The sequence below is a fragment of the Abrus precatorius genome, unplaced genomic scaffold (genome assembly GCF_003935025.1).
Source record: "Abrus precatorius isolate BTA unplaced genomic scaffold, Abrus_2018 Scaffold7, whole genome shotgun sequence".
NCBI classification, from domain to species: domain Eukaryota; kingdom Viridiplantae; phylum Streptophyta; class Magnoliopsida; order Fabales; family Fabaceae; genus Abrus; species Abrus precatorius.
This window is the reverse complement of record NW_020874417.1, coordinates 26,285,602-26,312,038: the sequence shown is the minus strand read 5'-3', so window position 1 is coordinate 26,312,038 and position 26,437 is coordinate 26,285,602. Positions and strand designations below refer to the sequence as shown.

General features: G+C 26.4%; 1 protein-coding gene across 1 annotated transcript; it reads left to right on the top strand.

Annotated features, from left to right (window-relative positions):
- The first annotated feature begins 8,523 nt into the window (after positions 1–8,523).
- On the top strand, positions 8,524–22,958 carry LOC113871681 (putative F-box/FBD/LRR-repeat protein At4g13965). Its single transcript, XM_027508780.1, has 2 exons — positions 8,524–8,603; positions 22,082–22,958. Exons 1-2 carry the CDS (start codon positions 8,524–8,526, stop codon positions 22,956–22,958), a joined length of 957 nt encoding a protein of 318 aa, XP_027364581.1.
- Positions 22,959–26,437: the final 3,479 nt, after the last annotated feature.

Genomic DNA, 26,437 nt, shown 5'->3' with positions numbered 1-26,437 from the left:
AACTCAAAACACTGGTAACTTACTGATGGTGGTGGTGCAATGAGAGAAGCTATTAAGGAAGTATTTCCAAATGTCTCACACCAACTATGCTTATGGCATCTCCAACAAAATGCAATAGACAATGTTAAAAATTCTAAATTTGTTAAGGATTTTAAGTTTCTAATTCATGCAAACTTCTTTTTAGAAGAGTTTGAACTAGAATAGAACTAGATTATTGACAAATATAGTTTTTCCAACAACCACTGATGAATAAAGTATATAGAATAAAAATAAGGTGGGCAAATGCTTTCTTGTAAGATAAATTTTTTGTCAAGATCAAAACTACATCATTGTGTGAAAGTATTAACTCATTCATAAATAGGCAGTATGATAAAAAAAAAACTAAATTGGTAAATTTTTTGCATAATTTTGAGAGGACTATATAAGAATGTAGACATAATAAATTGGTTTCTGACTATAAGTCTATTTATATGGAACCTATAATGACTACTATTTTATACAAAATTAAAGCTAAAGCTTGCAAAATTTTCACAATGAATAAATTTAAGGTAGTGAAAAATGAGATAGAAACTCTTACGGCTCTAAATTTCCTTAAAAGTTTAGAATATGACAAGAATCTAAGATTGAAGATGAATAAGTTTTGCAATTCAAAGATTGAGTATCTTGTTCTTTATGAGAAGATTGAGAATAAATTTTAGTGCGATTGTTGACTTTTTAAAAGTTACAGTATCTCGTGTGTTCATATTTTTTATGCTATGAAATACGAACATGTAGATGTTAATCCAAGTAACTTAATTTATAAACGATAGATAAAGATATCAAAGATTGATCACATTTTGACGCTTTTAAAGAAAGTTAACAGTAAAAAAATAATTATGTTGCAGAAAGCTACATTGGCTGCTACTTGTGACAAGCTTTGCAATCTTGTTATAGAACAATCAAATGATTTTTTAAAGATTATTAAAAAGATTCAAAAATTTATCATTATTAAAATAAAGATGCGACGTAATTCTGAGAGTAAGTAAAGCATCTTTTAATTTGTTATTGATAACCTAAAGTATGGTTAAGACTAAAGGTGCTTTGTATAAGATAAAATATGGTAAAAGTAGACTTTATTCTCATTGTAAACAAACTGGACACAGTTCAAAGATGTCTGCAACCATATGTGAGAAAAATTTTATGTATTATTAACAAAGAAGATTTATCTTTGATATAAAAAATAATTGATTATGTAATTATAGTATATTATTTATTTAAAATAAAATTTATCTATATTTTATTAATGTCCTTATAAAGTTCTTTATTATTGTTTGATATATATGTGAATGTTTTGAAGTTTCTCATGATTTGTAGAATAAATTTGAAAGGGAGGTACCTTTATTTGAAGTTGAAATAATAATTATGGAGCCAATGTTTCAAAAGTTGTACTCCTTTACATTTATTGTAAACTTCAATAAGGTATAATTGATATTCACTACCTTTAGTTGTGAAATGTTAAATACGTTACTTTATATTCTACAAATTTAGTTAATCAAAGTTAGTTTTTACAAACTGCTAAGTGAAAAAATATGAGTGATTGAATACGTAACCTTTTCATTTTGTTTATTTTTTCCTAATATTGTGGTAGTTCTATTTTGTTTTTATTCTTTTTACTGCTAATTTAAAGTATATTGCGGGTGAGAGTATATCCTAGAAAAAGAAAATTGATCTTAATAGTTTAATGCATAAAAAAGTTCTGAACCTAACTAAGGAAGATATGAAAAGGCAGGTAGGTGAGTACATTTATCATTATTATTACAATGGTGGAAAAGGTAATCCCACTTCTTGTCAATTGGTATTATCTTAGCTTTCTCTTTAAGATACATTTGTTCTTGATAGTAACTTTTTTTATTTCATTATTTATTCACTCATCTATCTCATTATTCTTAACTTTGCCAAAATTTGTTCTTATTGAAATTTCATAGTTGAAAATTTACATTGGAGCATAGCTGATTTTATTGTTGTCTAATAGAATTATTGTGAGTTCATAAGTTCTTCGGTTACACTTAGAACCTTTTTACCATCTCAATCATCTAGCCTAAATTTTATATATGACATCTCAATTGATATCCTAATAATACTATGAGATGTATTCTAGATGCCTAAGCTATGAAATATAAAATGATCCTTAATTCTCACCTCCAAAACATTGCTATCCTCATGCCTTTTTTTCATTTATTCCATTAGTTTTGAATACTTTTTTAAGCTATTAAAATAGTATCTAGCTTGCAAATTATAAAGGCACTTGAATACCTCATTATCTGATTACTATTGTATTATATTTATATTTTATTTATATTTTTATAAATGTGTTTATGTTTGAAATTATTGATCTTACTCATAGATTGCTTATACCAATAAGTATCTTGCAAAATCACAATCAATATAACATTATGGAAAAAGGACATAATTAAAGTATTAACATAAAAGAAATTGAGGTATAGGTTTGTAATTTCCTTTAGAGTAGACTATCAATTTTTTAATTTGATTTGAATATTATCTAACGGTGTTCTTTAGAATTTTTTGCAATTTAGCAGGAACAACACGTAACTGTTACATTATATTCTTTGCTGAAAGATTGACCTACTCCTAGTTTGGAAAATTTTTTGTATTTCTACTCCAACATGAATGGCATTATTAGGAGCAAATGTTGTCAATTGAAGTTTATTCAACAAACAAGGGTAAAAATGGTAAACAATTAGAAAAAATTAGTTTGTAAAATTTTTTTCTCTCATGTAAAAAAGAACGCAAAAGTTACACAACAATTGCTCAAATATTTAAAATAAGAACAAGAATAATGCTTTGAGATCAATTGAACTTTTTATCATATTATTTAAGAAATGTTACAACATAGAATTTGTTACCACGTATAAGTTGAGCAATTCAATATTGCATATCGTTATGGATGCACTTGAATTCACTTTGGAAGAAAAAAGGATCAAGCTTTATAAAGGAAAGGGTTTTTTTCATTTTAATATGTGGTGGCTCATGTTTGGCTACCTAACTTTTATTTCTCTTATCTTGCTTTGGTATAGGTTTCTGGAGATTTATGTTTGAAGGACTTTGGGTTTGGGTTGATTTTTGTTTCGAAAGTCTAAGTTCAAACCACCTTAATGGAAGGATGAAATTTTTGTGTTAACAATAAATAAGTAGAGCTTTTTTTTATGATATACTATATATGATTTATAAATTTGTAGCAATTGATTCATTTAAATATCATAATTATGGTTAATCAATTTTAGAATGCAATTGTTTCTAATGAATTCATTCAGCTACTTGCCATGATTTTGATCATTTACCTTGTAGACCACATTAACCATCATGAAGCACTAATATCAAATTTGTTTCGATTGTTGCACCATATCACAATTGGAATTATGTATTTGCTACAAAATAGGTATTTTGTGATTTCTATCAAGAAAAATGAACTCAAATTTTAATTAGATTCTTTTTCTACATTGTGGCATATAGGCCAAAGACTAATTGGCTTAAAGATTTTAATTGAAATTATCTAAAAAGAAAAATAAACCCTTAGTATGTATTTGATGAAGCATTTAATGTGAAGTAAAACATAATGAAATAAGAAATTCTTCAAACTAACATATGTGTAATTTATTTCAGTTGTTTGATTATGTTAAAAATTATTTCAAGCCTTCAAATGGGGTGAAAGAAGTCAGACTAAAGTATATAGGCTCTATTACAAGAGATAATACTAGCTACAACAAAATGAATTTAAACACCTTCCTTAACCAAAATTACACTAAAAATTTATAAATAAATAGTTATTGTCACCCACCATTTTGCATAAATACAAGAAACCGAAGCAAATATAAATTCTTATGGTAGAACTTTAAAAATGGAACAAATGCATTAATTACATCAATTTTATTTATTTAATTATTTGACATATAATTACTTTAATATCTTGACCAATAAAAATTTATATAAAGAATAAATTAAAAATAATAATTATCAAAGTAATGTATGTAATAATTTCCATAATAAAATATTTGTAACCATAGAAATTTTAGTTTTATTTTATTTTATACAATTTCAAAGTAAGTGGTGACTAATGCTAAAGTATGTGATGAATAAAGTATATTTATTGAATTTGGTATATAATTTTCATTTTCTATTTGTTAAGTAGGCACAAAATAGGTAAATGTATATAATAGAAGTGATTTTTGTATTTTTATATCAAGTTCAACAAATATTTATGTCATACTTTTATATTATAGTTAATTTAATTAGTTAAAAAATTAATTTATCTAAAATTTAAGTATCCCGATAGATATTGAGACAAATAATTATAATAAAAAATAAAATAAAATCTATTACATCAATTAACTATAAGAATAATTTTATTTTTATCTATATATGTAATTTTTATACAACTTTATTTATAAAAAGTTGTTAGGTAGAAATTAAATTAGGTAAGAAAGAAAAATTCTAACTCTTATAAATTAAGCACTATAATTCTTTTTAAGTAGTATTAGTTTATTCATAAAAAATATTTTAGTTTTATAATAGCTTTTTAACATATAAGTAATTTTTAAAAAATATAAATTTTGGTAAACAAAATTATTTATATTTTTTAATTTTACATGTTTACTAAATTTTAAATCTTATTTAATTTTAATAAAATTAAATAAAATATGTGGATAGAAATCATTTTTTTAATTAACATTTTTTAGCACCTTTAATCTCTTATAAATATTTATTTTTATGGTAATGGTTGATTATTTAAAAATAATAATAGACTATATTGTTTCTCACGTTTCTATTATCTGTATTTTCACTTTTTTCTTATGTTTTCAATCTTATGAGCCATATAACAAAACATGCTTAGACATGTCTAAGCATTGAGAGCTCGCACAAAGAGAACTTGCATCTCTAGGCATTAACATGAAAAGTAAGACAACAGTACAAAAGCATCAAGATGAAAGTTCATGACTCAACGAAAGAACGAAAAAAAAATGTCTCTATCCTTAAGATATCATCTTTGTCTAGGTACTATCTTTGAAATAACTTCTTGTACTTTTATTTGTTTTTTTTTTTCTTTGTGAAATATCAATTTACAATGTCCCTATCATATACTTCATGTTCATTTAATTTTGTAGAAGTCTTGAGTGGATTACACACTCTTAGATATAATAAAAATAAATTCAAGGAAATGACATTAATAAGAGATAATTAAAATAACCTCTCAATGATATGCTATAAGGTTGAATCCATAGCATCTCCTATTTTTATATCCAACCAATTCAAACTCCATTACATGAAATTTTTTTCTGAATCATGTCCTGAACAATGTGAAATGGTAATGACAAAAATATAAACGAGCCTATTATAGTTATTATGTTTCTAATATAAACAAGTTATGATGAAAAGGATTGATAATTTGGAAGTAACGATGAGACAAATGAAGGAATAATTGCTTAGTATAGACTACTCATTTTGCCAGACAATGTTTCAACACTTAAAAAATTGACTATGACCATTTGGAGTGCAAATGAAATGATTATGAAAAAATTAGAACATGATCATTTAACATCAACAAAGTTTATTCAAGAAATAAGAGTGGAAATGGTGAATGATTTGAAAAGAAATTAATTGGCAAGAAATTTTTCTCACATGTATAAAAGAACTAGAAACTAACAAACGTTTTGCAAATCACAAGCACACTAACTGACTATTACATTCAACGCAAGTCTACTATTTTGGTGTTTTTATATTTATTATTCATTCTTATTATTATTAAAATTAGCATTTCACAAGTTCTATGTTAGTTATTATATTTAGTGGTTAAAATCACTATTTAAATTAACACATATGCATCTTACATCTTTAAAATATCAAGTTTTGACAAAATGGATAGGTATGTCTAGTTTTTATTATCCAATACAACTTCATAATATATTGCAAATTAAATGGTACACTATTTAATAATCTTTTTTTAAGTTATCACTTTTATTTTATATGGCTTATGGTTTCAAATTGAATTTTACTATTATTTCAATAAAGAAATTTTCATACATACATATGACAATTGGTGCATTGTTGATAGAAATATATTATAAGGTTTAAAACCCAAAGAAATGATTGTCGAAGATGTAATAATATATTTTTCTTTTAAATAGTTATACTTATATTCATTAATATTGTTTGGAATTATTATCATATAGGTGCTTGATTTGGTAGCTTATACGTTAACACATAAAGAAAGATTAAATTTTGAAGACCTAAGATTTTGGTTCATACCTACCATTTTTTCGGTATCATTTGAATTTGTTATTTTAATTTTTACCAATGATTTTATTTAATGTAACTACAATTTTTTTTAACAATGCTAGTATATTTTTAAATCATAGAATATTATCAGTATTCTTTTACGAGTAAAGTTGATTTCGTATTAAAAATGACAAATAATAGAAATTATTTTAGTACTTATTTGATCCATTCTTAACAATGTGAAGATTATTATATTTTCATATATAAATAGATATTTGTCCGTATAAATGAAGAAAACATTAATTGGTTCTTAATTGTTATTATCATTTGAAAAGAGAGTTAGTTGTACTTGATTCATTCCTAGTTTCATTGAAAAAAAAAAGAATTACATAAGAGAAATGTTAAGAAAGTAGTAACTATTATCCACCAGCATTATAAATACAATTTTACCAATTTAAATTTTCGTAGTAAAAGAAATAAAATTTAGATCTTGTAGACTATATATATAGAATAACCACTATAGCATGTATTATTTTACAAATATGATTTACCATATAGATATTCAATTTCAGAATACAAAATTGTGTAACCGAAAGAGACAAGCATTCAAAGGCTTGACTCATAAGTGTAATTTATTATGCTTAATCTATTAACTATTTACAATTGTTTAATAAAAGTTAAACTCACTTAATTTGCTGCATATATAAATGTAAGAATGATTGTGGGGTTTGAGTAGCAAGTTGGATGATACAAATTAATGTGAATGAATACAGAATACAAGTAAAATTAAAAAAATTTCATAATATTTTATAATTGTAATCCAATAGGAAACAATTATTAAAATGAGTTTTTGTTTACAGGTTAATGATGGATAGAGATTGTAGATTAAAATCTTACAACATAATATGTAACAATTTGATCACAAGGTTATTCGAACACTTGGGAAAGATTAAAGAATAGATGAAAAATATTAGATGATCGTATTTCATATATTGTTAACATTATGTTAGACTATTAATTTGTAATGTCTAATAGATATCTCTTTTAGATATAAATTATTTATTATGAATATTTTAGATTATATTATTTCTTGCTTTTGGACTTTATATCAACATTTAACTGCATCTTTTGCAATAATAAGCCAAACTAACCAATCTAATTGATTCTAACTTGAGCATTTTATCAAAATATTAGAATTCATATCATGACACAACTTTTTTACAATCAAGTAAATTGATGAACAAAAAGGTGTGAAATTGGAGCATGAATGTATTCCCTTAAAAAGCTGTTGTGCATAGAAATCAAGTTGAATATTTAAAATCTGAATAGGATTTATCAGTAAAGGTGGATCAATCATTTATTGTGTGACTCGAATACTCATTCAAAGTAATATTTTTCCTTTGAATGAATATAATAGTCATATGTTTCATATTACCTATCAATCATATGCCATTGTTATGTAGAAACAAAATTATCTTGCTCGGTAATTTTGGGTATGATTTGCCCAAGCAAAACACCATATTCATCGTTTACTTTTAAAGGAGCTTGAAATGAAACAAAAGTTAAGAGAGCATTATCACTCCACAACAGCAAAGTGATGTACTTCGTTGCCAATCACAAAACAATTTCTCCATGAAGAAATCCACAACAAAGTGAGCACAAACTCTTGAACATAAAAATTATCCTCTCAATCCATTTAATGAATAGATATAATTCTCAACTTTCTCTCTCATTACAAAATTTAACATCAATGTGCTTAATATAACACTTTAATTTAATTTTCAAAAATAAATTTTGTAAAAATGAGAATAATAAAATTTTCATTTAAATATAATTTCCCATTATAGAATTTCATCAAACATTTCAAAATAATAAGAAATTACAAGTTTATATCAATGACTGTTACAGGACTAATTCAGTTGCATCATAATTTCAAAATAAAATATAAGTCCTATAGCAGTTCATCCATCCCTTCATTGAGCCCGATGCTGATTGTCTTGGTCACCTGAAAAATAAATGTAAAACTGAGTACTCTACACTATCCAACACACACATAACATAGAGACTCACCTTGCACACCAACATGTATTCTAACATAATCTACTCAAGTACAGGCAATCATAGACAACACTTTTAACCATTTCATTTTAATTCATAGTCAATGCACTCACGACACCAAAAACATGTTACATACACATGCGCTTACTGAACGTAGTCATGCTCACTATGGCACTGTGATCACAGATTTACACCATGGATGGTCGTCGGTTACCCCCACATCACGGATACCTCGTGTGCGATCATGAGTTGCTCGGCAAAGGTGTTGGTCAGAGGTCTAGTCAGAAGGAGAGTGTGTGGCCTGTGGTGCACCCACACTCACTGTTAATGTCACCACCACTCTCTTTTTTCTAAGGTATTTCTACCGTTCTCATCTTCTACACCTCCAGTGTATCACTGAACCATTCATAACATATTCACAACCGCATTTAATATGCCTCATTCACACGCATTTCAATTGCATACAACATTCATATTTGCACACGGCACACAGGCCCACATTCATTCACATTACACTTACACACGGCACAAATGCCCATGTTCACCAAACAAGGTTCAATCATACAGTTTTTATAACAATTTTCCTGAAATCATTTTGTTCATCATACACAACATTTCTCAATGTCAATAATACTAGGTTCCACACAAGATTTCCCCTATACTCTATTACAATCAAGTCATTTTCATCCAAAATACACACCTTCCTACGTGTTATTTCAATCACAACTCTACAAGTAATAATATAAATGAATTCTCAAACATAATGAGATAAGGTAGAGTTCTCCCTTACCTCAAATTGAAGACCCACGCACGAAATTAACAACAAGAAGGCTCCCCACACGAACTTAGTCCTAAATACATGGAAGAATTCTATAAGAACTAAGGGAAACCGAAAAAACAGAGAATGGGGATGAGAAACCAAGACCTTAACCATTCAAACTCACCTCCAAGTGTTCCTCACACAAATTCAACCTTTAATCTTGCTCCCAAACGGCTTTGGAGGCAATTTAATCATTGAAATATGGTTTGGGATTGAGAGAATCGAAGAAATTTTGAAGGAGATATGAGAAAAGAAATTCCCCAAACCTTAAACATCTTTAAACTTTCAAGTCGCGACACTCTCACTACAGCGATCTCACTGCAACAACACCCTCTCTCGCTATAGCGAAAATCTCAAAGGAAACTACACTCTGATTTTTGCAGAATCTCGCTATAGCGAGACCCTCTCGCTACAGCGAGACTGCACCCAGAATTACACTCCAAACTGTCGCTCTGTCGCTACAGTGAGAGACCTCTCGCTACAGTGAGAGACCTCTCGCTACAGCGAGAAGGCAACAGTTTCACTCCTTCCTCCTATGGCTCTCTCGCTACAGCGAGAATACCCTACACTATATACTTAGCCTATTTCAAACAATCCAGAAAATCAAATCTCGATACACAATCAACATCCACATCAGATTTTAAAAAAAAAAATACACATGTTTACACGTATATTATCGTCACCATTCTATATTCCTCATTATCATCATTAATCCATATCAATTTATCACGCACTCAAGTGCACACTCTAACATCCATTCACACACACACACACACACACATATATATATATATGTATACACACACACACATTAATAATTAATACTACAAAATTTGGAGTATTATACCTAACAATTAAGTACAACAAAATACTTTATTTTTTGCAACTAGTCACCTTATAACAATTAAAATCTCTATATTGTAAAGGAGTAACAACAACTTTTTGTGCAATCTCAGCTGCAAGGAGAAATTGGTTTCCTTAGAAATTTAACCTTCTTTTTATAAAACCCTTGATCATGACATTTAAAAATAAGTACAATTAATCAAAATATTATAGATAGAAACTTAAAATGATCATGCTTCATAAACTCACACGGTTGTCTAAGAAAAGGGCTTGACTCTACAAAACACTGCCCTTTTGATGGTTTTTCTCTAATAGCATTGTTTAAAAACTTTTGGCTTTTATTCTACATAAGCATGCATAAAAATTAAGCAAAATCATAACTACCACAAATTATATGAAATAACAAGAAAAAAATAAAACAATTATCAAAGACAAAATTCTTATTAAAGCTCTTCTTTGTCTCTTATTCTTGGATATTTTGATTATATCATCTATCAATATCATTACCCATTAAATATATCAAAGTTTCAATAAAGGACTTAAAGTAATACAAAAGGTTCTATAGTGTAAAGGCAAAGCACGCCTAGTGTAAGGTCCATGTTATTCTCGGTAAGAGCAATGAGTCAATTACCTCAATTATAAGTGATTTTGCTACCATATGCTATAATGTATAAACAAGTTAATGAAAAATACTTAATAATAGTATCAGAACCAGTTATAAGAAAAAAGTGACGAATGACATCAAATTGGTAAAATAGATATGTGATATCACATTGATAGAATCAATTATAGGAAAAATATGACAAATGAAAAAAATTTCTAAATAGTAAAACAGAGCATACTAGATCTTCCAAAGAGATGTGTGATATTAGATTAGTATTTTATTCATAAATTCAAAACTTTGTCTCAGAAAGATTTGTGCGATCAAATTAGTCCTTTGATATAGGAATTTTGCCATCAATTTAGTCCTTCAAATGACATCAAATTAGTCACTGAAGTACAAAATTGATGATATTCACCATCATTGAAGAAGTAATTCGATAATATGATGTCATGTTTAAATTTGAAGAAATAAAATGTGTTTGCTTTAAAAGGTGACGGAATGAAGATTTTGATTGAACTCACATGTTCAAATCTTGATAGAAACTAATGAACTATTGTTTTTATTGTTGTAAGAAAAAAAGAAAGTGAGAGGTTATATGAACTTACCTTCTTTAAAACATAGACCAAATAGTGAAAGGTTTTCCAAAAAGTAGTTCACCAAACCAACTTAAAGTGTAGCTGACATGAATTTTAAATAGATTAAAATTAGAATCACAACGTGACCAAAACCTTAGATCACTATGCTAGAAACGAGTTTTTTGAGTGCTAACTTAGATAGCGGTTAATAGAGACCGTTTTGTAACAATATATTTAGAAAGTGGTTAGTGTTGAACCGCTCTCAAATATATACTTATGAGAGCAATTTTCTGTCAACTACTTTTACATCTATACTTCTGAGAGCGGTTCTCTAACCGCTCTCCTAAGTTATACTTTAAAGAGCGGTTAATGATGAATGGATTTTTGTTTTGCATAAAGATTTGTCGTCAACCTTTACCAAAGTATGCAGAAAAATTTGTAGTATCTAGGAAACAAACTTAGGTTGTCTCTAATGACTTTGGTTTGTAACATACATTGAACATGTTGTAAACATTTACTATAAAAGCAATTAAAACAAGGGGGTTTTGTGTGATTCCAATTTTAATATAAAGACAAGTGATGAAATTAATGAATCCAATCAATGAAATGTGCAATCCTTAGTTTGTTCATGTAATTCTATCCCTATCCCTCTCAAGATTCAATATTTTTCCTCTTTCTTTGAATTAGAGTAACTCAAAAACCAAGAATTAACCTTAAAGTCTCATATGAATTAAGCAATTTACATAGGCTCCAACTATTTTTCCTAAGATTACGCAACCTTAGAAATTAACTTAGGATTAAGCAAACCAAGTTAAGAATTTCATTAAAACGAATTAGGGTTAATTAAGCAATGTCCTGTTCATTCAAACATTAATTCAATTCAAGAGTTGGGAAATATAAATTCATAAAGGAAAGGGAATTCTATTGACATTCATACCTAGGAATTCAAGAATCCATGAACTCACTAAGGATTACAAGAAAGTTTAGCCTTCCATAAGGATGGGTCTTACAAATTTAAGATGAAAGCAAAGGGAATTCAATGACATCAATGCAAGAATTAAAGGAAAGTGAAGAGAAATTGTAAATCAAACCCTAAGATTGGCCTTGACTGTCACTCAAGGATCCTAAGCTCTACAAAATTCTCCAAAAGTGGCAAAGAATCAAGTTATGAAAAGGATCCGTACCCTAATTTCTAAAAATCTATATATATTAAGTCTGACGCGACCTCATAGTGATCACTCTTGCAAATAAGAGTGATAACGCGCAGCATTCCTCAGGCTTTTCCCTTTCTGTAGTGATCACTCTTGTGTATAATAGTAAATACTCCGGGGGCACGTAGTTACTCTCACTTTTTAGAGTAAACACGCGTAGACTATTCTGGTTTAGGCTTCACTGAGTGATCACTTTCACTTCTGAAAGTGTTTACCCGCAAAGTTCTTCATCCTGGAGCTTTCTGGAGTAATCACTATCACTTTTGAAAGTGATTACGCGCAGACACTTTATCCTAAGCTTTCTGGTGATCACTATCACTCACGAGAGTGATTACGCGCAGGCTTGGTGGTTCTCTTTAGCTCTGGAGTGATCACTGCTGCTTCTGAAAGTGGTTACTCTAGCCTATCCCTTGAAATCAGCTCCTTGGAGTGATCACTATGGTACCTGAGAGTGATTACTCTCAGTTCATATTTTTCCTAAGAGCCAAAAATTCATGAAATTTGTCTACAATTTCTTGCACAATTATTCAAATGATCAAAATTGCAAAATATATTCACAAAAAGTAGTGGAAATAAGACAAAAATTAAGAAAGCTATAATATTTGACCTAAATGAGATTTTTATGTTATTTACAATCCCTAAGTCTATTTTTCATATTAAAATCATATAAAAAGCTAGACAAAATATCTATAAATTATGGATTCATCAGTTAGCGCTAGCATTGAATTGCTTTCAGATTTATACTTTTGAGAGTGGTTCTCTATTAACTGCTCTCTAAGGTCACTCTTTGAGAGCGGTTAACATAGAACCGCTTTCCAAAGTCTTTAACTTTTATAAATAAAATACGCTTTTATGAATCTCTTCGCTTTTTGTCTTGCTAACTTTTACTTCTATATGTTTTTTTCATCTCTTTAGCGTCTGTAGATTCTCTTCATCTCATCTGCACTAACAAATTGTTCTTTTTTCATATCTGTAGGTATATTTTTTTTCACAGTTCTTTCTAATCTTGCTAACTTTTACTTCTGTAAGTTCTTTTTGTTTCTTTAACGTCTGTAGGTTCTCTTCATTTCCTCTGTGCTAACAAATTGTTCTTTTTTCATATATGTAGGTACATTTTTTTTCACAATTCTCTCCATTCTTTCTCTCTTTCTTTTTCTTTTTATTAATGATAAATCATTCTTTCTTTCTTTCTTTTTCTCTTTATTAATGGTGAGTCATCTTACTAATTTGTTCTCTTTTCTCTACTTACTTGTGTTTGGTTCATGCGAATGTGGATTATTTGGTTAACACACCTTATAAACCTAAGATTCAATTTTGATTTGTGATAAAAATGAAGAAATTTTGAATGTCAAACCTATAAATTAAAATTTAAACGTAATAATAAATTAATTTTAGTTTATAACAGATCTAGAAAATTCACAAAGAAATAAATTTTAGATTTGCGATCATACTTTGGAGAGCGGTTCCAGAACCGCTCTCCAATCTTAACACCTATACTTTGAAGAGTAGTTTCGTGGATAGCGCGAGATTTTAAAGCAGTTCTAAATGCTTTCTAATTTAAAATAGAACTACTCTTAGATCTTTTTTTTGACGTAGTGGATATAGTTTTAGGCTTTGAATTTCATGAGTCATTGTTGCACACTGTGAATACCCAATTTTATCTGGGTCCCTGTCAAAAATAAATTTCAAAACAAAAAAATTAAATATAATAATTTCTTTTTTTAAGAGGTTAAGAAAATAGATTAAAAAAACACTAATTTAAAATTAAAATTAAAATTTTCAATTTTTAAATGTAAAATCAGATTTAGAAATGGTCAAAGTAGTTTGAAGATTTTTAGGAAAATGGATAAAAAGAAAAAAAATTGATTACTGGTCATCGAAAAATAAGGGAGTCTTTATTAGGATCTAGGGTTTTAGAAAATGCCTATAAATAGGAAGCTTAGGTCTTCAGAGAGGGGGACTTTTAGGTGGACACCTTTTATTTTCTTTACAGAGATAATTTGAGAGCACAGAGAGAAAAAAAGAGAGAATTCAAGAGAGAAAGCTCAGAAAACGAAGAGAAATAAGAGATTAGAGAGAGAGAGCTTGAGAAACAGAGAGAAAGAGGAAATAGCTAAAAAGAAATCAACTGAGAGTTAAAGTATATTCCTATAGATCAATTGAAAAAAACATATCTAGAAGGTTGAAGGAAAAGTCGACTTAAAAACTCTGAGTCATCACAAATGAGTCAACAAAAATATAATACACTTCTCTTTATCATTTGGTAAGAACTACTATTTCCTTTCTCTTTTGTTGTTCCTTTTTTCGTTTACTCATTATATCTTTATGTGTTTTTTCTTTTGTCTGTATTGAAAATTTTTCCTTTTACAAATCCTAGTTTATCTAACCTAAAAACTTTTCCTTTTCTTATAAACCTACAAAATTTTTAATTTTCCTTTTAACTCTAAAATTTTTCTTTCTGCAAATCCCAATTTTCTTTTTTTAACATGAAATATTTGTTCGTTTTGTAAAAAAAAAAAATTCTACCCCAAAAATCATTCCTTTTGCAAAATCTTAAAGAATCTAATTTTTCTCCAACAACCTTTTTTTAATGATAAATCCTCTTTTTTTTTCGTAAACCTAAAAACCCTAATGTTCTTTTAACCCTAAAAACCCTCAGTCAAACCCTAAAAAATAAAATCCAAATCCATGAAAATTATTTTTTTTTTCTAACTCTGAGTATTACCTTTTTTGCTAACCCTAAAAACAAACTATTTTTTTCTAACTCTAAATTATTCTTTTTTGCGAACCTTAAAAACAATATTTGTTTTTCTAACCCAAAATCATTCTTTTTTCTTTTTGCAAGGTCTAAATCAAACTATTTTTTTAACCCTAATATTTTGCAAATTATAAAAATTTAAGTTTTTCAAATCTTAAAAATTCTTTCTTTTCATAAATTCTAAAACCCCTAATTTCTTTGCATATCTAACCTAAAAAAAAACTTATTTCCTAAATTGAATAAGAGTTATTTACTCATTATTTTTGTTTGCTCTTGTATTTGTTTATTTGTTCTGTATGTCTCTCGTTTGTTTCTTTTTTTTGCGTGCAAAAATCTCATATTAAAAGGTATATCAACTTTTCATTATTAAAAAAATATGAGTCTTTTGAATCCACGCAACGGCCAAGTAATTTTGATAGAGTGGAAGATCCACCTTCAACGTTGCTTGGCTCGTAAGGGTTTATTGAATAGTCGTGTGCTAACTTGAACCCTGTGCAGGAGTGGATTTACTTAAAAATGATAATAATAAAGAAAATCAAGTTTTTTACAAAAAAAAAAAAAAAGAAAGAAAATCTTTGAAACTTATTCAAACATAATTTTTGAAAAAGAACTACGTGGTAGCTTTGATTCTTCTGTTGCATACGGAAGATACGTAAGAGTGGGAACCTGACCCGTCAAGTCCAATTTTTTTAAATTCTTTTTCAGGTTCAAAATATTTTTAAAATTATTTTAAATTAAGATTAATTTCTAGCACATTTTCTTTATAAAAATTAAAAAATAAATTTTTTATTTTATTTTAAAAATAGGAAATAAAAAAATAAAGTGTTAAGATAAGTTTTTTGTTTTACTATAATATTTCTTTAATACAAAAATAAAAAAAAAGAATAATATTTTTACAAATAAATCATTCCTTTAATTCAAATAATTTTTATTGTGTTTCCTTATTTTAAAAAATGAAATTAAAATCCCTTAAAAAATTTGTAAAAATTAGAAATAAATCTAAAAATAATAATAACAACAAATTTGAAAATAGTAAAAAAAAAAATTAATTAGTTTCTTTTAGAGTGAAATGAATGTTTTTGAAGTTAAAATAAAATTTTGCACAATTAATTAGAAGATAACTGTTTTAACCAACGGACGTCGTAAGGTGCTAATACCTTCCTTACACGTAAATGACTCCCGAGCCCAAATTTGGTTTCAAAGATTTTTTTTAATTAAAAATTTTTTTCAATATTTTTTTTAATAAACTTTGGTGGCGACTCCTTGTTATCGTCGTCCCGTCGTGACCCCGATTGCGACACACACAAATAATATATCCTTCAAAACTAAGGATAACACATTCACATCTAACTCATAAACTTCAAATACTTGATCGTTTATTTAGGAACCGTAATAATTAGTTTAGAATACCAACCCAAAATTTCATTATAAGTCAAAGGAAAATTCATTTAAACATTAATTCCTTTCTTAGTAACCAAATTAAAACACTCATTCTCAAAACGTAACTCATCATATCAATTTACCATAAAAATCTGTCAGAAAACAAACAAAAAAAAAAGAAATACTTAACAAATAATCAAATAATAATAATAATAAAGAATACAAACATACACACATAATAAAACATCTCATTCCTGAAACCATGAAAAATTCTCAAGTTTTGAGAATTTAAGAAAACTTAAAAATTTAAAAAAAAAATTTTAATAATTACCCGTTACAAGAATTTAGGTGTGTCAAAGTCGTTAAAGGCATTATCCTATCCTCCATTTTTTATTTTTACTCTTCAAACTTCGAATCTAAAACCTTAACACCAACAAAATTAAGTTATATTTTAATATTAAAAAAATTAACTAGAAAATCAGCAATAAAAAAACACTAATCAAAAAGTTTGAGAAAAAGAAAGAAATAGTACAGTAGTCATCAATTTTTTTTCTTTAAATACCTTTTTACATTGAAAAAATATTAAAGATCTATTTTACAATAAAAAAACAAAGTATAATAAAAATAAATATTAAATTAATTAAACTAATATTATTTCTTTACGTAAGTGGACATTTAATACCCCTCAAATATGAATTACCATAGCTACTACCTTTAAAATTTTATTCTTATAAACTGACTCGTGTGAATTTTTCATGCAACATACTAGCACATTCTCATTACACACAAACACCTTCTTTCGGTACTTTTACTGAATCCCAAAATTATCCTTTTGTCACCTCACCAAATAGACACACGTGGAGGATAAGAAACAAAGGCTTATAAGCACGACGAGACGGGAGCACCGTTAGATCACTTTCCCACAACACTCATCACACACCTTAACCGTTACCACTCTCAGCAAAGTATACTGGATCATGAATAAGTACTACTATTTTACCTTGCAAATAGTAGAATATTCAAAATTATAGATAAAGTAAAAGATATTAATTGAGGATAAGAATTTTGAATATACAATAATTTGTGTTCTTATTTCAACTTGATGATCCAAGTCAAACAATCTCAATTTTAGTGAAAGTATATGGTTTGAGTTGGTTGAAAATTTGTCAAAAATCAAATTAATTCGATTGAATTTGATTAATTTATATTTTTTTTTATCTCAAATTGATAGTATGTACACCCCTAAAATTTACATAAAACATTAAATGAATCAATAGTAATGATAATTTTACATCTATATCTATATTTATATATTTATGTAAAATTGACTGCACATAATCATTACAGAGTGTATTAAATTTTGAAACATAAAAATTTATTGTTATATATGTAACTTCATTTACATATTACTCTATACATTAAAATTCAGAATGTATAAAGTCATTTGCAATGACTACACTTACTTATTACTTTGTACATTAAAAATTGAAATGTATAATTTATGAATTAAAATTATATTTTTATTCACACTTATTATTTTTAAATTATATTTAAAAAATATTTATTATTATTGACGGTTATATTATGTTACAAACAACAACATAACTATTTATACTATAAATTAGTTTAAATTATCGTTATTAAAATTAATTATAATATTTTTATAATTTATGAATTAAAATTATTACTGTATTTTCATATAATCTATATTTTATTATGTACTTCAAACACTAAAATAAATTTTAAATTACAAAAATTAAATGTATAAAATTATTAGTTTATATTATATGTTGTTAAATTAAATTTATAATAAAATATAAATTTGCATATTTAAATTGTTTTATTAATTAGTTTAACATAATCTATATTTTAATATGTACTTCAAATATTAAAATATAATTTAAATAAAAAACACATTTATAAAATTATTTATTTATATTATATATTGTTAAATTAAATTTCTAATCAAAATATAATTTTCTATTTTTTAAATGATTTTATTAAATATTTTAATATAATCTATTTTTTAATATTTATTAACAATACTAAATTGTAATTTGAATTAAAAATACTACATTTATCAAATTATTAATTTATAATATATATTATTTAATTAAATTTCTAATGAAAAGATAAGTTTATAAATTTAAATTATTCTATTAATTGTGTTAATATAATATACAGTTTAATATATATTTCAAAAATTAAAACTTACTTTAAAATTAAAAAAAAATTATGCTTTCATAATTATTAGTTTATATTATATATTGTTAAGATCAAATAAGATAATTTAAAATTACTTTCATAATTTAAAAATTGTAATCATAATTAATTTATACTTATTATTTTTAAATTGTATTTAAGAAAAATTTATTAGAATTGATAATTATATAATGTTAAAAATGATAATAACAAAACTACTGTAAATAATTTTTAGTAAATAATTTAAACAAATTTCAAAAATTTTTAGGTTAAATGTTAAAAATAGAAAAAAGAATATTAATTAAATTGTACAAAAATACTTTTGAGAAAATTTTATAAAATTCTCGAATCATCTTTTAATTATAAATAAAAATGTATATTTATTTTTAACTTTTATTTAATATTTGAATGTTAATTATTCTTTTATATTATATATTATTAAATTAAATTTTAAATGAAAAGACAAGTAAACTATAATACAAATAAAAAGACAACTTTTATTATATTAATTTTTTATTTTCTAACTTTTCATATATCAACAAGTAGAATTTCATCTCTACTTATATAAGTCATACAACTTTTGAAAATTAATTACGGTTTTTCTATTGTCATCCTTTTTCTTTGCATTTTACAATCATGTTAGCTGTCAAAAATTATCTACTCACGTAAGTACATATATTTTTGAGTTTGATATTTTTAGTTTGTTTCACTAAATTGTGTTATATATTTCAATTTAATTTTTTGAGCAAGCATAAAGCTGTATTTTTTTTAAATGATATTATGTATTGAATTTTATTTTTAACAGATTAATTTGTATCAAATATATCATTATTATTCATGCTTTTGTAAGAGAATAACAAGTTGCAATAAAGATAAATGAACTTTTCTTAACGATTTGAATTCAACAAAACATATATCTCCAATGGTAAAAACACCAAACCAAAAAGAAAGAGAAAATTAATGTATAAATTATAAATTTGTAATGTATTGTTTAAATTTCTTAGATCATAAAGTAATTTATATTTGATATTTTCTTTTAGGTCATAACTTGATGAAGATGAAGCAGAAAATGGTGAATAAAAGGCAACAATGGAAGATTTAGAAGATTAAATCATTTTTATTGCAATATTGTATAAATGCTTTTAATATTATGAAGACTTTAAAAAGAAAAATGTCATCAAACATTTAAATTTTTTATAAAATAATTTCGTTATCTTATTATATATATATATATATATATATATATATATATCTTATTTTATTATTATATATATTATGTATTAACTTTGTTCTTAACATAAAATTTGTTTAAATTTTATATGTGACTCATAAATTTTATATTATATCAACATCTGTAATTTTAATTGATATAAAGATTAATTTGTATATTAAATAAAATTATTATTCTCTTTTAGTTTCTACCTAAATCTTAAATAAAATTTTTTTAACTACTATTTTTTTATCTACTTCTATTATTTTATTTTTTTTAAAATAATTTAATAGGAATTGACTTATCATAATTATGTATAACCTATTAATGTAGATAATATTTTATTTATATTTTATATTATAATAATTACAATAACAAATTTAATTTTTTTAAATTAAAAAATTAACAATATTTTTACTTAATGATTTTGTTACAATTTTTTTATATAAAATGTTATAATGATGATGTTATATTGTAATTTTTTTAATGTTATAATATATAGATAACCATGTTTTCTAATGGAAAAATTTTGTCAGTTTGTAGACTTAAAGTTAAGTCTTAGGATATTAATCAAAATACAGGTATTATACGTAAAAATATTAATTCAATACAAATATTTTTTATTAATATAATTATTTATTATGTTATATTTTTAAAATTATATATTTTTATTTTAAAAAATATTTAAATTAAGTTTACTAAATATTATTTTTTTATTATAAAACTATGTGATATATCAAATATTAGATTATAAATATAGACATATAGATATCACAAAAAAAAATTATATTTAAAAGCAATCATCAAATCTCAAATACACCATATTTATATATAAAATATATAAAAAATATTATATATAAAAAAGTATTTCATAATTTTTTTTAAGATAATTATATTTAATATAATAAATTTTTTATCATATTTATATATTTATATTTAAATTATATATTTTATATTTAAAAATAAATAAATTTAATAAAATAAAACAAACTCGTGCAATGCACAGACATATTTACTAGTTTAATCAATATAACTAGCTCTACTCACTAGAACCCTAAATGCACGTGGGCCTTTCTTTTCTTTACTTCAAATGGCAAAACAATCAATATATTAAAACGTTAGAACTTATTAATAACTATTTTGTCAAAAAGAAAAATAAAAAATCAAATCAAAATTAAGACAATTGCAGTTGATAGATTTGGATAATTTTTTTATCATCTCGAAATCAATCGCCATAAAAGTTTGCATGAAACATTATATGCATGAATTATGATGAGAGTTTTAATTCCAATACTAATATACCCTATTTCCCTCATAAAACTCTAAATAAACGTGCAATTTTATTTTATTTTATTTACGTTTGTTTCAAATGATGAAAAAAAACAAGTTAGCAGGTGCAATATTTTTAAGAGGTACTTTGCGTTTACAAAAACTTTTGAAAGACAGAGCTCAAATTTCTATCTTTCTTTATAATTTAAACTATAATTTGGAAAATAACAGCAAACAAATAAAACAATACATACGCTTCTAACATTTTACATCAACTTCTTATTGAGCCTACTGATATCAAATAAAAAAAAGAGCAAAATATTAGGAATTTAATAATTTCAAATACTATTATTTTGTATTGGCGAATCAATGAAACTAATAAACATAGGGAAACCGAATGCAATATATATACCCTCCGGTTTTCACGCATGGCAGCAGAAAAGAAAACGTCAGGCCAAAGTTGCACAGCACCCACCAAGTTCCAAGCTGAAGTCATTCAAACTCACTGCGGTTAAATCATCTTACATATCACAAAGCACCACTCTTGTGAGCTGGAATTGGGTCCATTTCTGTCCTTTTTCTCCTTTTTTTGTGTGTCATATTAAAGGTGCGCGGTATTTTCGCCTCATCACTTTCTTTTCTCCTTTTGCATGCATCCCAATTGGACACTTAACAGCTAACGTTAGCATATCCGTTACTAGCTTTTCATGAAACAATGCCCAAAAGAACAAACTGAAATGGCATGAAAAATGCTCAAAATGAGATGATTTTGACAATGACAGCTTTTGGGGTTTAGTGCAACTTCCTTGTCTATTTTTTTATGCGTAGTTCTGTATCTATATGAAACTTAGTGTGTTGGTAACTTGGGTATGAATTTGTAGCCTTGATCTTACAGAAAGAGAAACTGTGAAAATGATAATGACAAGGAGTATGAGTCGGAGGAAGAGGAGAGAGAGTAACGTTGATCAAGACAGGCTCAGTGACTTGCCTAGTGAAATTCTGCTACATATAATGTCATTCATGATGATCAAAGATGCTGTTCGAACTTGCATCTTATCAAAGCGGTGGAAGGATTTGTGGAAATTTCTCCCTAATTTTAAGTTGCATGTCTCTGAATTCAGCAACCCTTTTAAGTTTTTCGATTTTGTGTCAGGGATTGTGTCTCGACGTGATGGAAACCATTCCCTACACACTCTTGATTTTCATCGCCATAGTAGTTGTCGATATCAGATTCTGAAAAATCTCATGACATATGCTGTGAATCATCGTATTCAGCAACTGAGAATCTTTGTTCCATCCAATCTTTGTTTGCCACCTTGTGTCTATTCTTCTTGGTCTTTAACATCTCTTCATATTTCAGTTTCCATGTATGATTTCAAAAGAAGAACCAGAATCCCCAAGTCTCTCGATCTTCCATCCTTGTTATGTTTGCATCTTGTTTATGTTGCAATTTCGGCTGATAAAAATGGCAATGCTGAACCCTTCTCGAACTGTAAAAAGTTGCACAATCTGTACCTTGATCATTGTGTCGTGCTCTATCCTAATGCTCTTTTCTCTCATAACTCAGAAAACCTCAATATAACCAACCCCAAACTTGTCAATTTGATGATGGACTATACTTATAGATTAGGCCACAAAACTGTGATATCTGCTCCTAATCTAAGTTGTTTCACTTTAAATGGTGCTCCTTTTCAGACATTGCGTGGGCAGGAACGGGAGAATCTGAATGTTGAGATTCAATCTTCCTCATTAACATAAAATCGAGCGAACACACCTTCCATGTCTCCTCAGGTAATATTCGGAATTATTAAATCTTTTACAGAAGAGAAGAGTTGAGTATTTCCTCCAAATTGAGATTTGACATGCATCATTAGCATTATTATTTATGTTTCAAGAAACGTGATCTTTTACATTCGTAGCATTATCGTTTACGTTGCATTTCAGGAAACATGATATTTGACATTAGTCTCAATGTAGTCAGAAAATAGTAAATTCACTCTACTAGCATTTTTAATGAATTGTTTAACTGCTTCGTTTTTGGTAGGATGTTCATGAATAGCTTGTATAAAACATAACCAAATTAATTCATAGAAAATCCAAATAAAATGATTTGATTACAAAACCAATCCACTTGTCAAAATCGAATTAAGTTTGGTTGAACTAACTTTAGTTCGAATTAGCCAAACCTAGTTTTGAAACCCATTTTTTTAAAGCCAAAATCAGTTTTAAAATTGCTTTATGTTTTCACAAAACATTTATATAAGAAAATATAAAATAATAAACCACAAAGAAAAACATATTAAAATATCCTAAAAAAATCTATTTCTTTTCATATTTAATTAATGAAAAATTGCAATTACAAAATATACAATGCACATGTCCAAATAATAACTTTAACTATTGATTAAAAGTTATTGAAAATTACAAAAATATAAAAAAGAAAATATTAATTTAAAAATAAAAAAGAATGAAATACATGTGATTTTTGTAACTTTTAATAAAATTATGTTAAAAAAGTATATCGCTAACACCTGTGAATAATAATATTAGTTTTGTCAAAAACTTTTAATTGAAAACCAATTTTAAAATATCTTGGATGACAACCAAATTAATTTTGAGAAGTGAAAGTGGATTGATTTTAATATTCAACCCTTGTAGTTGGTTTTTAAATGGGTTTGCCTTTATACCAAATCTATCCATACACATCCCTCTCTGGATAATAAATCTTTTTCGTCTTTGGACCTTTCACTGATTTGATAAGTTAAGTAGAATAAAAGAATTTCCTTTCTCTACGTTCATCGTTAGTTTGCAAGATTGGTGTGAGTGGCCTTCCCTTTTTCACTCCAAATGTTTAGAAAATCATTTTTTATTGATATTCATTAGGTTTCTGACAAGGTTGAGTCTTTGCTTGTGTTTTGAATTGGTATTCTCTACATTTAATGAATCGTTAAGCTAGTCATGAGTACAATAATTAATTATAAAAATGGTAATTTGTTAATTGAAAAATATTTTACATCGATCCAGTTTTACATAGGGTCAGCTATATATGCTTTGTTATGATAAGATGATACCCTTTTATTAATGTCTTTGTTGTATGAAATTGTGTAGCTATGGAAGGTGACAAATTAAGAGTTCCATTCAAGGAAGTAAATGCCCTAAAACTAATTAATTGGATTATAAATGGAGCAATGCAGTTGATATGTAATTGAGGTCTGTTGATCATCTGTTCATACCTGTATGCATTTCTGTTTGTATTCATCAATGAAGTCATAAATTGGTAAAATAATAGTGTTGTAGGAGTAGCAGTTGATTCATTGTTGTTCCAATGAAAGGAGGGAAATTGATCAAAGGAGGATATATTTTATGTTCTTTAATCTATTTGTTCGATTATCAGTATCAAAGATGTCCTAAGTCAACACAAGCGATCAATGGAAGAGCTTAGAACGCCCTCTATCATTTACATAACATGAGAATGTAATTCATGTAACTTAAATCCAACTTATAGCTTGATTGTGACATTTTATCACCGAAAAAAGCTAAGAAATGAATTTTTTCATGAAAATCTCCCTACAAAGTCTGTTTGTTTCCCTTTTTGAAAACACTTTTCTCTTTTTAAAAATAAAAGATAATACAAATTTGGAGTATAAATATATATAAATATGCTTAATATTTTGACTACAACAATTTTTTTCTTTTAATATTTCCTTAAAATATCCTTTCGCCCAGAAAACTTTCAACAGGGTTATTAATATTATAGATAGCCCCTAATATGTACCTACGGATGACACGATCTCTTAAATGATAAAGAAATTATTTTGGAGTGTAAATATATATAAATATGCTTAATAGATTTCATATCTCAAATTATTATGACAGAAAAATTAAAAAATATTCACAAATTTCAAAATTAAATCTATATAGTGTTACTGCAGAATTAATTTTGAGAGAAACACACAAATTTTAGTCAAGGGCAACGAATATTGTAAAAATGGCTCAGCCAACGCAAATATGATTCTCAAAGTAAACCCAATGTCTATTTGATTCAAATTCCAGTTGAATTGTTTTTTAATTATTGTATATGAATGAGATGTATGTTAAAATTAATTTTAATCACAGATATTACATTAAAACATATACCATAGTCCATAGTGTATAATAACATCATGAGATGTAACCAAACGAATCCTAACCTTGCACCACCAGATATAAAATTAAGTTATCTATGGTGAATTCAAATTCCATCTAGTTAAGTAATCGCGCATTTATGCGATAACTTAAATTTCAACGACTGAAGATCGAAGAGATTAAATTTCACTCTAAAAAATGAGACTGAAGAAAAACTTAAAATCCAATCCGATCTTCATTTGATTGCTTTGATTTGTGAACATACACGAGTTGTTAACTACATCAAATCCATTTCAGTCTCAAGTCTGAACCACCTTTCTTCACAGGAACAAAACCCCAACTATTATCCTTGAGTGATGATTGGGAGTTAAACATATGACCACGGTCAAATTATCATGCTCAGATTCATCCACTGCAAAAGAAAATATTATTAAACTTACTACTAACTATACTCATAATTAAACCCTATGTTAGTCACAAACTATCTATCCACCGCAAATAGACCATCGCTTAGATTCATCTTGGATTTAGTTACAACTCTAAGCACCAATTGTCACCTTTCGATTAACTGATAACGTTGACATTCTTAATGCATTACTGTCGTATTGCTAACATTAGTCACAAACTTTTATATCTTTATGAATATATCTGTCTCTAACTTATAATTACAATTAAGTCTTAACTTTATTATAATTTTATTTATTTTCTCACGTTTTGTTTTCTTTAATTATAATATTTGTTATTCAATTATCTTGCCTATGAATAAACATTTAACTCAATCATTACAATATTATTATATCTAATAAATTTAACTTTAAAGCATTATTGTAAAAGAATTTCATTATCAATCAATTAAAATATATAATCGATAGTTTTTTGAATTAATTACCAATTATTTTCACTAATAATAGTGATAATTCATGATTAGATGACAAAATAGAAATATTTCCATTATCGATCCATTTCAATTAAAAATATTTTTTTATAATTATTTTATAAATTAATAATTTAAACACTACTTTATTATTATTATTATTCTATTACAGCACATAGCGGGAAAATAAACTAGTATTAACCTTACAATTCGAATATTCGATGATTGGAATATCAAC